Source organism: Dicentrarchus labrax, unplaced genomic scaffold (genome assembly GCF_905237075.1).
Source record: "Dicentrarchus labrax unplaced genomic scaffold, dlabrax2021, whole genome shotgun sequence".
In the NCBI taxonomy this organism is placed as follows: domain Eukaryota; kingdom Metazoa; phylum Chordata; class Actinopteri; family Moronidae; genus Dicentrarchus; species Dicentrarchus labrax.
Genome location: NW_026136704.1, coordinates 21146697 through 21162696, shown reverse-complemented (window position 1 = coordinate 21162696; position 16000 = coordinate 21146697). Strand labels below are relative to the sequence as shown.

The following is a 16000-nucleotide window of genomic DNA, read 5'->3' as shown; positions in this document are numbered from 1 at the left end:
CAGTAAACCCCCATAACACACACACACACACACACACACACACACACACACACACACACACACACACACACACACACACACACACACAGATATGTGGTGATTTGTGGTCTGGTGCCTTTATGTGGAGTACACTGACACCTAGCGGTAGTTTGAGAGAACTGTCTCTCCACTCGGATGTATAATCAGCCTCCCCAACAGAACCGTATCAGATCAATATGTCAGTAAATATTCTCGATTAATTGATCTGTGACTTTTCCTTATAAGACAATTAAACTGTTACAGTTTGTGAATTTCTGTTTCTCTTCTCAAACTCGGACACACATCACATAATCAACATGGACACATTTCATGTCCTGCATGTAAAAACAGGTTTCCTTTTCTGGGTATTTGGTTGATTAAGACGTCCGGTAGTGAAACGGCCACGCCTTTTTTTATGTGTCTCTAATTCCCTGATAGTTTTCTAAGACTTTTCCTCCAGCAGGGTGAATACATAAAGAAGTACAAATTAAAACATTTTGGGTTTTTTGGAGGATACCTGTAGTGGTGGGGGCCAGTTCCTGCACAGCTGTCCAGTTATTCGTACATTATGTTATTACAACAATAACAATATAATAATAATCTTTATTTATAGCGCATTTACACGTTATAAACTGCTTTACAAAAAAATGAAACACAAATAAAAGTTCAACCAGATTAAACAAGTTCAAGTAAAACCAGGACAATGTCTGCGAGGATGAATAAGAGACTTAAAGGAGATCACTGACAGAAGCTTGTTGCCTCTATCTGCCCGCTCAGATGGTGATGATGGACAATAAATTAGGGAGATCAAAGAGGCTGTTGGCACCGTGTCATTACTCCGACTCCAGCTCTCCGCGGCCCCCGGCGCTCTGCATACCTTTCCGGGCTGGGCAGAGCCGGGGAGGCGCTCCAAGTGGCCCTCACTGGCGGAGGTGGTGGTGGTGGTGGTGGGTGTGCGCCTTTATCTGTATTTAAGCACCGGCTGCTCACACATTTTGCATCGCGAAAGAAAAGTTTTACATTCACTGACAGCAGCATGGCGAGTGACAAGAAGGCACCCCTGGGCTCCATCGAGAACCCGATAAAGTTTAAAGATCAGGACTTCAAGACTCTCCTGGAAGAGTGTCTGAAGTCCGGGAAGCTGTTTGCTGATTCAGCCTTTCCAGCTGAACAGAAGTCCATCGGTATGCCGGAAGATCCGGACCCAAAAAAGGCGATCAAGTGGCAGCGACCCAAGGTAGACCAGTCCCGTTGTGTGTTAAGTGCCAGTTGTTATCCAGATGTTGCTGGGCGTTATTATTGTTAGTGGTTTGTGTCCTCACTTACATACATATCTGACAATGAGAAATCAACATCTGGAACGTATTCTGCAGCAATACCAACATTTTATTTTGGGTGCACAAAGTTTGATATAAATGAAAGTTGTCTACATGTTATTGTTGTTATTAGCCACTTGTACACCCAAGCAAGTAGCCTAATGTGAAATGTATTTCTCAATATATTTCTTGGCATTGCTTCTTCACAGGAGCTCTATCAGCAGCTGTAGACAGATGTTTAGCTGATAGTTATTCAACCAGGTGTGGCTTGGATCTGAGGAGCTTATAAACTGCAGCAGCTTCCTCAAGACAGGAAGAAAGTAACTGATAAAGTAACACAAATATACTGAAAAGATAAAGTAATTTCCTGGAAGGTAGATTATTGAGAGTAAATCAGTACATCAGAAATGAAATGTTCCGTCATGTTTTATAGACTAAATATAGGATTATAAACTGACAAAGTGTATAAACTACAGGAAGAAAAGTGTGGACTATACATAGGCGGTACCATGAATGGTTATGCTAAGTATGGAACATGTAGGGCTGCAACTAATAATTAGATTATTATTGATTTATCTGCTTGTTTAGTCAATACAATGTCAGAAAATAGAAACATTGCCCATCAGAGTTCATCAAATGTCTTCAAGTGTCTGACTGATGGCCACAAACCAAATATATTAAGTTTAAAATGACAGATGATAAAGAAAACCAGCAATTATTCACACATGAGCAGCTGGAACCAGCGATATTTTGGCTTTGGTTGCTTAAAAAAGGATTTCAACAATTATTCAAATTAAAACTTTTTTCATCCTCTCTTATCTCATATAGTCCAGAATGTTGACACCCCACACTCGGACATGAAAAACCATTTGCGGTGTGACATCATCTTGTGCTCACATTGTCCTCCTCTCGCTCTGCAGGAGATCAGCAAGAACGCTGTGTTTGTGGAGGGCACGACTGGGACCACTGACATCTGCCAGGGCCAACTGGGTGAGTAAATCAGGAAAAACTTCAGCTTCCACGCACATTAAAAATCTGCTTCTCCTGCCCACAGCTCATCTAGCCTCCCCGAGGAACGAAGGTTAAAACTGGAAGATGTCATGCTAAGTTGCGCAACATCCATAAAACCAAAATCTGAAACACTCCTTTACGTAGTTTGTTCCTATTTTTCTGACGACAATAAAATGCTGTGACTTCAGAACTCAATGTCTGCACCACAGAGCCCCCAGGGACCCAACTTCAAACACACAGCGAGGGGGAAAGAGGACTGACACTCCGTGTTCCCAAAACCTCAACCCGCAGGGGGTCCATACCCCACCATAGCCCCGTCTTTAACAGCCTGCAGATCCTACAAAGAAATCTGTGTTGTTCAGTCTGTTTCTTATTTTGTGGTGAACTAGAAGATTGTTTTTTTTTTTTTTTGCACAACAGCAACTCCTTCCCTCTCTGGGATTTCTGGATACAGATGTGTCAATAGCACAGATCAATACCAACATCCCCCCTTCTCCGCCCTTCTTCGTCCATACCCGAGTTTTATGTTGTCAGTTAAATTGTATCCCAGGATGGGTTTTCCATGATTTACGCAGATAACAAACAGTTACTTCGACATCTCCAGAGAAACAACATGAAACAGATGTTTGCTGTTAGAGAGGAATTTGACTTATTACGTTACCTCTCTCTCTCTCTCTCTCTCTCTCTCTCTCTCTCTCTCTCTCTGTGTGTGTGTGTGTGTGTGTGTGTGTGTGTGTGTGTGTGTGTGTGTGTGTGTGTGTTTGTGTGTGTATGACAGAGCTTAACCTGCTTGAAAAGCATTGAGGAAACATGAATCACGCTTAACGGGAGCCCAGTGCCCTCTGGGCCCTTAAGTTATCTGATATATAACAAAGAATGATTCATTCCAAAACAAGTTTATTATTGTTCACTAAAACTAAACTGAAAAAGATTTTAGTGAAATAGAAATAAAAAATAAAGGAAATGTCTTTAGTTTTAGTCTTTAGTCAATCAACACAACAAGCATGAGGAGGCGTTGGTGTTTATTGAGACAGGGATCTCTAATGACTGTGAATCAGTGTGTTTGTATTGTAATATCTATTCTGAACTTCTTAAATTTAGCCCCTGACAATTAACCCCCCCATACTATAATTAAAAAAAACAAGAATTATCACTGAAACCATTTTTTCAGTTTCATGTGTTTCTTTTGTGTATCAGGTAACTGTTGGCTGCTGGCGGCGCTCTCCTGTCTGACCATGCACCCCACGCTCTTTGTGAAGGTGGTGCCACCCAACCAAACCCTGTCCAAGCCTTATGCAGGGATCTTCTATTTCAGGGTAAGTGTAGTTAGATTTCATGCACAACAGAGAACCCTTGACTCCCTGAACCACAAGCCCCATCTCTGCCTGGACATGTCACCTGATATTCTTTACAAAAGCAAATACTTAAAATAAGCTGTGACGGTACAGAAAAAGTAACTTAAAAACACATTTGTAATAATGATTAAGTTTAAAGTTTGAGAACCAGTTGATTTTCATCCCCATGTTTCATCTGTGCAGGCAAAATCTATCTGTTTATCTGTTTTTTATAGTATTAAACATTAGTATTGGATTGTTTTAAACATGTGGTATCAAATTATCAATACTTTTCCATCCGAAATTCATATAAATCTAAATGCTGACACAGAATGAGCCTCACTCTATGCAGAAGGCAACACTGGTCCCCAAAAACTCCCCAAAGGGTTCCACTGTGGCAATTGATTTTGTGGTAATATGTAAGTTTGTCTGAGAATATGCACTACAAAAATACATTATCAAGTACTAGGGATGCACAGAAACCACTTTGTTCAGACCAAAAACAAGTATTTACATTTGGGTACTTGCTGATACTGACCGATACAAGTTCTTATTTATACCATTACAGTTCTAACAATGACTAAATGTTACTAACGCTGTTGCTTCGCTGCCATGAGCTCAGTATCGGACCCAATACCCGACACTGATATCGGTGCATCCCTAACATCCCAACTTCAACTTACACTCACTGTACTCAAGTCTTCAGCCCTGACTGATGCTGACTCAAGTGACATCACTAGATGCAATGTATTAGTTACTCTTGAAGGTGGGTCCTAGTCTAGTTTCAAGTCATTTATTTTTTTAGCTGATATTAAAGTTACATGTTCCATATTCCAACATAGAGGGGGAGAAATACAGCGTTATTGGGCGTCCAACAGTGTTCGTTCAGTGTTTTCCTGAACTACCGTGAGGCTCAGTTATTGTTGATCACAGGCCAAATATGACACACAGTTTGTGTTGTGTTTGTTAAATACTATATCTGAGATCAGAGGACAATAAAAGCATAAAAGATTACATTTGATTTATACTTGTTATAGTCACACTGGCTCGTCTCATGTAATTTCATGTAATAGTTTGACTTTATCTGATCTGGCTTTATTCTTTTAGACTTTGCCTATTTTCAGAGGGATGCCTATTTCTTTATAGCTGTCGCTCTGGAATTTAATTAATGGATCAAACAGGTATCAACTCATCCTGGAGTCATCATTGCACGGTGGTCTCACAAATAATAGGAGACAACCCATAAAACCTAATCTTTATCGCCTCATTAGAAGTGGTGATTCCAATCTAGGGAGTTCATTATTTACTGGCTTTGACATGCACAGATCAATATCAATATCACCGTAAAAGACACATAAATCTTGTCAAGCAAACACACTAGTTAGATATAGATCACTTTTACGGTGGTTATTTGTCCCTGGAGCTTTGGACCTTTAGAGACTGTTAGGGGGAATGTGACATGACTTAACAAGCAGCACGGAAGGACTGGAAACTAGCTTTGCCCTGTTAGGGTTATGGGAGAGCAGTCCAGACATGCAGGTAGTGACTACCCCTGGGACACACACACAAACACACACACACACACACACACACACACACACACACACACACACACACACACACACACACACACACACACAGCTGTAGGTATGAAAGGCCAGTGCAGGCCTGCTCTTTGCCGCTGTTGTGTACACACAGCAGTACAGTACACGCCCATAGTCATGACCAGTACCTGCCTTCAGAAGCGCTTTAATAGATTTATTCAGACGAGAGAACAGTATGTTTATTTCTTTTTTATTGTTCTCAACAACAGCTAAAGCCAGAAGTAGTAAATGAAGAACCAGCTCTTATTGCTGAGCCAAATGATCTGGCCCACTAAAAGCAGCTGTAATTCCCATCATTAATCTACGCATAAATGTGCTCCCACCCCCGTAGCTGCCAGTGCATATATATTTATAGCCTGGATGAATGGATGGATTCTCGTACAATCTTGTGATTTTGTGAGCCCGTGAATCTAACTGCCATTCAAGGTTACGACTTTGCTGTTGTGGTTTACTCTCATAGCGTCGCATTTAGCTTATTTCAGCATAAAAGCTCTAAATAGCCGCCGTACACTACATGCTCAGCAGCAAACAGCAGACAGACAACAATTAGCAACTAGCTGGTGAACATATAGTGGAGCAAAAGAAAAGACAAAAGAGAGCGAATATTGGCAGAAAGGCAGAAACACGACTTCATATGATTGTGAATAGTATACATCAACTTCACTGTTTACAGTTTGTTTCTGCTGCCCCCAGGTGGCTAAAAAAAATCAGCTGTTGCTGGTTAAAGGATTTGCCTCTTTGGATTTTTCAGTCAGTGATACATAAACTTCCCTCCTGATTCATTACATCCCTTCCTCCTCTTCCTGTCTCTCTCTCCCTGTGTGTGCCTGTGCAGTTCTGGCAGTATGGTGAGTGGGTGGAGGTGGTTGTGGATGACAGGCTGCCAGTACGCGAAGGCCGTCTGCTCTTCAGCTACTCTCACACCCGCAACGAGTACTGGAGCGCCCTGGTGGAGAAGGCCTATGCCAAGTCAGTTGCCACTACCAGCATATGTTTCTGGGTTGTAATGTCTGAGATCACCCACTCTTTTACTGTGTGTGTGTGTGTGTGTGTGTGTGTGTGTGTGTGTGTGTGTGTGTGTGTGTGTGTGTCGTTACAGTGATTTGACAAAAAATACCACCTGGAGATAACTTTCTCACCTCTCATATGTAGGTTGATTGGATGCTACGGAAGCCTGAAGGGGGGCAACATATCCGAGGGGATGGAGGATTTCACAGGAGGCATCGCACGCTCTGTGCAGGTCTCCTCTCATACCCCTCGAGTCCTCTGGAGGTCTCTGACAGCTGCCCTGTCTCGAGGAAGCCTGCTCAGCTGCTTCATCCAGGTACATACACACCTCAATAATGTTCACACTGCACGGGTGGATGCTAATTTAGATCCACTTGAGTTTCTCTCTTTGTCTCCGCAGGCCAGCAGCTGTAGTGAGGTTGGTAAAGTGACGGGAAACGGGCTGATAAAGGGCCACGCTTACGCCATCACAGACACCGACAAGGCGAGTATCACACAGAGATGACGCTGCAGGCTGTGTAGCAGTGTGTTGTTTCTTTAGTGTCTCTGACTTATGTTCTTGTTCTCTGCAGTGATTAGTTTCTATACAAAGACCCCTGTAATCTAAAGTTATTTATTTATTATTCATCTCACCTCATGTCAAATCTATTTATTTAATACAGAACAACTAATCTTAGGTCAATACATTTAATCTAATCTAATTGTATCTAATCTCATCTCATCTTAAAATAAATAAAAAAAGGGATAAAACAGACAAAACAATCTTAGAAAACCACCCTTTTTGTAAATCAGATTTGACTTTTCTCATGTTAAATTCTTCTCTCTTCATGTTTCAGGTGAAGAAAGAGTCAGAGGAGGTTTTGTTGCTGAGACTGAGGAACCCCTGGGGTTTTGTCGAATATTGTGGACCATGGAGTGACAAGTGAGGAAGTCTCCTGTTTGTGCATGTTTGTGAGAGAAAGCATTCACTCGCTCACCGATTTCAGACCATCCACAGATGTTAATATCTCTTTGTATGTGTGTGACCGCAGGGGTAAAGAGTGGGAGGACGTGGACAAAGCAGAGAAGGAAAGGATCCAGTTGAATAAGGAAGAAGATGGAGACTTCTGGTATGTGGCAGCTGATGAAACACGACCAATGAACCGAACACAATAAGATCTCTGACGTAAATCCTCCTCTCCTTCAGGATCAGCGCTGAGGACTTCTCCAAACTGTTTGATATCGTGGAGCTCTGCAGTGTGAATCCTGACACTATTGAGGAGGGAAACACACCTGACTCTCAGTCCACCTGGACCCTCAGTGAACATGCGGGATTCTGGGTATCGGGGAGCTCTGCTGGTGGAAGCCGTAGATACAACAGTATGTTTATGACTTTATATTATGTATTCAAGTAAGCCTTGCCTAGAGATCATTTAAATGTAAAGTATGTCATTTCTGTTCAGTCCAAAAGACGTCGCTCAGGAGGTTTTTACTGGAAGTAAAATTATCCTATTATCTCCTCCTCAACAAAAAAAAGTCCAGACCTGTGGATAAAATTGGTAAAAACAATGAATACAAATCAGTTTCTCTGACGCTGTTCGGCTGCGAAACAACATCCCGGACGCCTGCTAGTTGAGCCACTGCTAATGTAAACCGGAGGTTTCTACTGGAAGCCAAATTATCTGCAGAGGTTTTTTCCTCTCCAAAAAAAACAGACGGATGATTAAAACCAGTAAAAACACTGACTAAAGCAGTTTCATCTTAAAAAAACAGTGTTTGTCCATCACTGTTTAGCAGACAAAGGACGTCCTGTAGTAGCTGAGCTGCTGCTTACGTTATCTCTGCTTGCTTCTCTGATCACTTAAGATCCTGATGACTTCAATCCTTTATATGGTTAAAATATTGAGTAAAAAACTACCAAGATTTTAAAAAGCATATTGTAAAAATGTGGCCGAAAACTGGATAGAAAATAAATTTATGACAGCTTCTTGTAGACATCCGCTTGCTCAACAGTGAATGAGGCCATTGACCGAAAGCTACCATAAAAGAATGACCGATTGGGTGTGTGAACATTGTTGGAAACATCTGGTATAACTTTAGTACACAACTCGACAAAATATACAACAAAAGGTAGTATTTATAGACATTTTAATGCAGAAATGTTACATATCTTTAAGTGATCATACTCTCCTTTGTTTATTTCCACAGAGTCATTCTGGAAGAATCCTCAGTTCCAGCTGGTTCTCACAGAGCAGGACAACGAGGATGAGGAAAGTAACGACGATGATGAGGATGATGAGGATGATGAGGATGAGGATGGTAACGTCGATGATGATGATGAGGATGAGGCGATGACTCCTGAGGAGAAGAAGAGAGAAGAGAGGCAGAAGGAGAAAGCCAAACAGTGCACCGTGCTGGTGGAGCTGCTGCAGAAAAACCGCAGGCAGAAGGATAAAATCCACTTCCTCTACATAGCTTTCCACATCTACAAGGTCAAATCTCTACCACTCCACTCCCGATTTACTTATTGATTATTAGATAGTTTGAACATCAGCTCTTATATTATTAGTTTTATTGAGTGGTCTAACAAGAATATCCAGCAGCAAAAAGAAAAGACAAAAACGAAACAACACTGACACAAGAAAAGTGGATTTGGTTACATTAACATGGTGGTTATTAGTACATGGCAACAATTACATAGCTACTGTATAAAACCATTATATTCTTTTCAAGTTAGGCTGCTCCCTCTGGACATATATCCACTAAAGCGTTGTCTCTTGACCATCTCATTTCTTCTAGCTCAGTCTTTCCAGCATCTTTTCACAAGCAGCTATTTCCATAATTTCTTCCCTCCACATTTTCAGTCTGAGGCTCTTTCCAACATCTTAGAATCAGCCGAGCACAGGTTATTAATCCGGTTGTTAATACTCAGCTGCGCTAGTTTTGTCCCCAAGGAGACACAACCTTGGTTTATATTGTATTGAATAAATTTGCCTCTGGCTTCTCTAATGTATTCTCCATCTTCGTTAGAGGTACAACCATTCCCCCCCCCATATCATCCTAAGGTTCTTAAAACCATTATTATTTACCCGAGATCATGACTCATGCCACTTTAATGCTTTATGAAACATTGTCAGTAGTTGTAGGTAGTTGTCCACTGGGGGTTTTTTCATGATGGAAGTGAACTTTCCCCTTTATTCATTGCCTACTTTATATTCTGTTTCACTCACACTTGTCTTTGTGTTTGCTCTTCTTTGTAGGTTCCTTCTGAGGTGAGTGTCTCGTGGGCTGCAGATGAATCCATTTCCATTCTTGGATTCAAATTAATATCAGAACAATGTATGTTCTTTGTAACTAAAGTAAATATCTTCTTCATACAGCTCCAGGGTGTGTGTCTGAGCCGCAGCTTCTTCATGAAGAATCGTCCAGTGGGTCGCTCTGGGAAATATAAGGCCCAGAGGTAAAAGGACAAAATAAGTGCTTATTAGTAATTATTTAATTAATATGTTTATAAAAGCTGAACATTTGGTGCTGATGCTTTTACTTGGTACCTTTAGGGACTGTTTATATACTGTGCTAATCAAGTGTAATCCCAGTTCTTTTGTGTGCCTCTAATTTGCTTCCACACAAAACCAAGAAATAATTCTCCAACTGAATGCAAAAGCTTGAAGAGGAGAATGAATGACTAATGCTTTTAGTCCCAGAGTCCTTGAAAATTGAGATATAATTCAAGTCACTATTTTATGTTGCATACTCACCTGAAGAAGTTAAAGTATGTTTCTTTATCTGGTGAGAAAATTTAAATATGATCAAATAAAATGTTGCTTTATTAACCAAAAGAAGAAGATTCATTTGGCCAGGGGTGGCAAAAACATATAAAAAAGACAATACAACATACATCTATCTCTATAAAACGTGTATTGTTTTAATATAGAATTGTCCAAGTTTAGCTGATAACTTTTTGGAAGTCAGTGAATATAACTCATTAACTTTGTCCCTCAGGGGTGTGTGGAGGAAGCTGCATCTGTACCCGGGTAACTACATCCTCGTGGCGTCCACCTATAGACCCAACCAGACCGGAGAGTTCTTTGTTCGCATTTTCTCCAAGACTGGAAACACTCTGGGGTAAGGAAAGGAACAGAAAATACTTACTGTAGCTGAATGACATTTTTCACCATAATACCAATAGCCTGGTGTCAGAAAAACAGCTCCTTTTATGAACCACCTCCTGTAAATGTTGAGTGTGTGCATCTCCTTCCATCATAGATATTCTTTAAAATCATAGACAAACACTTCCTGAGGGCTTCCACAGCATCCCTGAATCACCTCCTACCTCATTCACTTTCAACAGCAGAGTCATAGTCACCCACACTCAAACTTAGCTCGTGTTCCCAACATTGTACTAATGTGTAATTTCGAAAATTGCAATTAGTCTCAACAACACCCGGCTATTAAAACCACCTCTCATGGCTTCTGTTAGCGACAACAGTCAATTATACAGCAGAGAGCAGTTGTAGTTTGACTTTGACTATAATAATCATCTTTATTTTCCAGTGGTGGAAAATTACTCAGGTGCTGTACTTAAGTACAGTTTTGAGGCACTTGTACTTGTAACTTGAATATTTACACTTTATATTTCTACTACACTACATTTAAGAGGGAAATATTGAAACACTTCTCTTATTTAACAGCTATAGTTACTTTGATTTTACATATTAAACAAAATATCTCGTCATAGATGTTGTGAGGCTGATAAAACCTGCTCAGCTTGGAGTTATGCAAAATTCTGTTTGGGTTTACATGTTGTCACCTACTATAAGAAGGACAAAGCTGTAACTTGTTTTTCAGGACCTTTTTTTAACACTCTAAAAGGTGCCATTATGCATAATGAATCATTTTTACTTCAATAGTAATAGTTTATTAGTTTATTTGAATAATTATGTGATTTTACTCCTTTTTTTTTTCTTTAAAAGGTATTTTCTATTGTTGCTACTTTTACTTAAGTAAAGGACCTGAATGAGTGTTCAAACAGTTATAAAGTATAATTTAAGAGAGCAACACTGACAATGTGATCTTGTGTGTTTCAGGACTGAGGACTTTACCTGCTCCTCCGGCTACCTCCCGGTGAGTCTGTGTACAGTAAAGCACCAGCCAATAGCAGCTAACCAGAAGAATATCATGTATGTTTGACATGTTTGTGCCGAACAGGTTATGGCAGCTCCCATCTCCCTGGACGATCACGTGAGAGTTCAGAAGACTTTTGATGAGGAGGCTGGCCCAGTAAGAATTACTCATCACTGCACTTTACATAATAAATGTGTAACTTCGGGGGCCTTTGGTTAAACAATTCAAACCTGTTTCATCTGTCTTCCCCTGCAGGATGACAGACTGAATGCCAAGGAGCTCATGACGCTGTTCAATTCAGGTTCCAGTATCATGTTTTTCTTTTAATAGCAGCATCTGAAAATGACACAAAGCTTCACAAACCTTCACCTCAAGTGATCTTTGCCTGTATAATACCTATAATGGCCACTAGGTGGGAGCAAAGTAGTGACATGTTCCCTCAAAAGTTGGAACAGTGGAGCTGCAGAGGTCACCAGTCTAGACGGAGGCTCATAGCTGCAGTCAGATAAAGTACAGTTGAGCTGGTTAAAAGACTAAACTTGTCCTCACCTTCACCTTTCCTCAACTTAATCCAATTTAAATGCTTATTTTTTCTTTCTCTGCATGAATCTGTGGCTTTCTTCCCTAATCGCAGCTCTTGTCAAAGATTACCATCTGCCACTGGAGACATGCAGGCAGCTCATCTTTGGAGAGGATGTATCCTTTTGTCCTCAGTATATTCTTCAATATCACAGAGTCCCTGCAGTCGACTACAGTACAGATATGGTGTATTCAAGTTATTATTTATGAGTTAACATTATAACTTCTGCTGTTTATTGACTTCTGCTCGCTTTACACTTCATTGGGGCAGATGCTCGCTGACGAAAGAGTTTAAAACCCCGGGTCCTCCGGCTGAGTCATCAAGCCACCCAACTGTTCCTCATAACTTCATCTCCTGTCCTGTTGAGATGTCCTTAACTCTGCTGACAGACTAAAGGGCTCTCCAGTCTCAGCCGTAAACAAACAGAAACCCTGCTGTCCAGTCTGCGCAATCTGCAGGTACAGCTCAGTGTGTGTTACAGACAGGAACAGACAGACGGTTGTGTCATAATTACTTATTCTGATGCTGCTTCCTTTTTTTCAGTCCATCTTTTTTCAGTTTGACGAGGACTCTTCCGGGACCATGAGCCCCTTTGAGCTCAGTACAGCGCTGCAGGCTGTTGGTATGCTCACGCTACACCACTATATGCACACAGATGGTTGCTGTCATTTGGTTTCACACCTTTGTCCACTCCTCTGATCCCCAGGTATGCAGTGTGATAACAAGGTAACTCAACTGCTGTCTGTGCGGTTTGCATCTGGAGATCTTCACATGCCCTTTCATGGCTTTGTGTCATGTGTCACCAGGCTGCACAAACTCTTTGGTAACACACACACGCACACAGATTCACACACACATCCATCAATGCATCTGTGCCACACATTATAAACTCTATTTATACAGCACCTTTCCTAACAATGTTACAAAGTGCTTTACAGAAAAAGAAAGAACCATAAAAACACTACAGGGATTAGAATAGTAACCTATATTTGTATTGTAAAATATTAATAATGAAGAAATGGATCCATGAGCTGACACCAGCTGGTCAACTCAGATTAATCATTGTTTTCAGTAAGCTCTGTATCTTTTTGACCCATCTGCACTAAATCTGCCACATACTACAGATTTACAGGCACTTAATGTTGAATGTACCAGCTAATTGGTTGTGTAAGATCAATTTATTAATCAATGAACTTTGCCCAAAAGTTGTAAAATATAGACACACACGTTCTTAAACTCCACTACATTTATCTAACTGCTAATAACTAGTTATTGGGTTTGTTTGTGTGTTTCAGATGTCTATGAGTTGTTAGCAGTTCCAGATAAAGAAAATGTACCCTTTAAATTCCTCACAACTGTAAAATTATACAATGTTTAACAAAAAAAAAGCAAATATTAGAAAACTACTTCAGATTTGGGCAACAGAACTTGATCAACACATGACCCCTCAGATTTATCTTGTGGCCCTTTGGAGGGAACTGATCTCTAGGTTGGGAATCACTGCACAAAACTACCAAACTGTAAATAAAGTAGTTAAACTAAACTAGCTCCGTCTGCAACAGTAAAATGCTGCTTTCCCAGTGTTGCATCAGGGTTAACAATCTAATAATATAACACAATATAATAAATATCTCACAGTGGACACTGCAGAACGGGTACTTTTACTTTTGAAACTTTAAATATATTTAGCTAATATAGAATTATCAGCAAAATCCTCTCTATCCACTTTTAGTAGGATGAAGTTCTTTTACTTGTAATGGAGTATTTTTTACATTTTTGTATTGGTACTTTTACTCAAGTAAAGGATCGAGTAGAGTACATCTTCCACTGCTGAATACAGGAAACTGTTTCTATGATTTTACTGTTTCAACAACAACAAACTAATATAACATCATATATCCCGTGATATGATCATGGTGTGTGACGTTCTGCAGTTTGCTTTTAGACGACTGATGCGCTCAGTTTGTTTACATGTTAACAGGTTTCATGCATATTTGCACTATGACTAAATAAACTCTTATCTCTGGATCTCAGTTTTTGAAAACAAACTCTAAACTCGATGCAGAAGTTCCTGAATGTTGAGCCTTTGCAAAAGATACTGCATGGTAGTCATTTCCTCTCCTCTGCTCCTCAGCTCTGTATGAATCAGAGACCAGTCAAGAGGTGAAAGACAGAGGGATCAACTCTGTGAGTACCTCATCAAATGTGCTCTGTTATGTGTTCACACTGACCTGCACCTGAACTGTAGTTTTTGACTCTCTGTTTCTGCTCTCCGTCCGTCCACAGTGGCTGCTTCAGTTCCTGACAATGTGAAGAGGCTTTATGAACAAACAGGGTCTCTCCGTTAGACCTGAGCCACAGTCTGCTGTTGATTCCAAAACATAGACAACATTATAAGAACTGTATTTTAAAACTGTTCTTTCACGTGAGCTTTATTCCAAAGCAACAGCTTGTTGCTTCATCTCGTACCATTCTCATATTTCTGGCTATAGCCTTGATGTTGGTTCAAGGTTCAGTTTTATAGTCAGTTTATAATACAAGATTGCAAAGTTAAATGCAGTGGTTGCCCCCTCCACACAGAGTATAAACAGATATTCACATATTTAAATTACAATAGGATAAAATGGACAATGAACTAGAATAAAGTATATAAGTATATAAATGGGGAGTAACGGATTACACACAACTGAGTAATGTAATCAGGATACATAACTGTGATGTTTTACAGTTACAGAAAAAATATGTAATTAGATTACAGTTAAATTTAAGTAAAATGGGGATTATTAGCAGGATTAAAATATATTTTAAAATAAAGAACAAGGGGCCATGTGTTTGACTCCGACCTGTGGCCCTTTGCTGTATGTCACCCCATGTGTGTGTGTATATATATATATTTAATATTACATATATATATATATATATATATATATATATATATACTGAGCAGAGAGCACATTTTTATGCTAAAAAATCTTCATTTTCTTTTATAAAGTTACATTGTTCTTTTGTCTTATAGAAATATGTAAAAGTCATCTCATTGATATTTCTTTCCTCTTGTCTTTATTTTCCTATTTGGTGATGTGGTAATCCAAAAGTAACTGAAACTAATCAAGTTACGTTACTTTAATATTGTGATACTTGGATTAGGTTACTGACTACATTTGTTTTTAATAGATCTCTTTATTATTTTAATTGATATAGTCATTAAAACATTTGCACAATCTCTTTCCCCATCTCTTCACCTCAACAAACACATACATATTCAGCATCCTCTAAACTTATCATTAATACCAACAATCCATCATCAGCCTCAGTTCATACAGAAGAGTATTGAATCTATAAAGGTAACAGTTTATGTTTTGTATATTGTGAACATGTTTGATCCATGTCCTGTCAAATGTCATTGGTTTATACATGATTTTTCTGGGGTGCAATGTAACAATAATTCTCTCCACCAAATGGATGCTTGGATTTCCACTTTTTTGCTGCTCTCATTATTAATAGTATTAGTTTCTTCTCATCAATATTAATCTCTTTGAGCATTTATACATTACCCAAAATAGATATTCAGGGGTCCAGTTTAATTACTTTCTGTAGTATATAAACTCTGTACATTTTTTCACAGCCATTTAGTAATGGTATCAGTTTACATTTTTAAGGTAACTCCCCAACCCTGTATACACACAGGGTACCCATATACACACACAAAATATGTACAATAAGTGCATATAATGATACCTCTGTATGCAGCGCCATCATTTAATAACAATGTAACACTGTTATATTACTCCCCAATTTAATAAAATTGATTTCATAACTACAGATGTGTGTTTGAATGTGTTCCTTTTGTCTTTTCTTACGCATTATAACAAGAAAACTGTCCCAAAACCCAGATATAGCCCACATTATTACCCTTTTTTTCTCAAAGTAATTCCCATATTCTCTAGTTGCTCTTTCAAAAATTGGGTAATGATGAAAAAGAAAAAATTAAACTGAAATGGTACACATAACTGTTATTACACAACT

The 16000-nt window shown here is 39.5% G+C and overlaps 1 protein-coding gene across 1 annotated transcript; it reads left to right on the top strand.

Moving 5' to 3' along the window:
• The first annotated feature begins 944 nt into the window (after positions 1–944).
• Positions 945–14871, top strand: capn12 (calpain 12). The gene is made up of 22 exons (XM_051398182.1): positions 945–1255; positions 2255–2324; positions 3543–3661; positions 6119–6252; positions 6436–6607; positions 6692–6775; positions 7128–7213; positions 7323–7400; positions 7478–7650; positions 8479–8762; positions 9531–9542; positions 9651–9730; positions 10273–10395; positions 11358–11394; positions 11479–11550; positions 11650–11695; positions 12029–12090; positions 12364–12432; positions 12518–12596; positions 12681–12797; positions 14109–14161; positions 14261–14871. The coding sequence occupies exons 1-22, from the start codon at positions 1055–1057 to the stop codon at positions 14285–14287; spliced, it is 2178 nt and encodes a 725-aa protein (XP_051254142.1). The 5' UTR covers positions 945–1054; the 3' UTR covers positions 14288–14871.
• Positions 14872–16000: the final 1129 nt, after the last annotated feature.

Excerpts from the sequence above, each read along its gene's own strand:
- capn12 (XM_051398182.1), top strand. The coding sequence starts at position 1,055 with ATGGCGAGTGACAAGAAGGCACCCCTGGGCTCCATCGAGAACCCGATA. Across the intron at positions 6,253-6,435 it reads GTGGAGAAGGCCTATGCCAA|GTTGATTGGATGCTACGGAA; the intron begins GTCAGTTGCCAC and ends TCTCATATGTAG. Across the intron at positions 9,731-10,272 it reads GGGAAATATAAGGCCCAGAG|GGGTGTGTGGAGGAAGCTGC; the intron begins GTAAAAGGACAA and ends TTTGTCCCTCAG.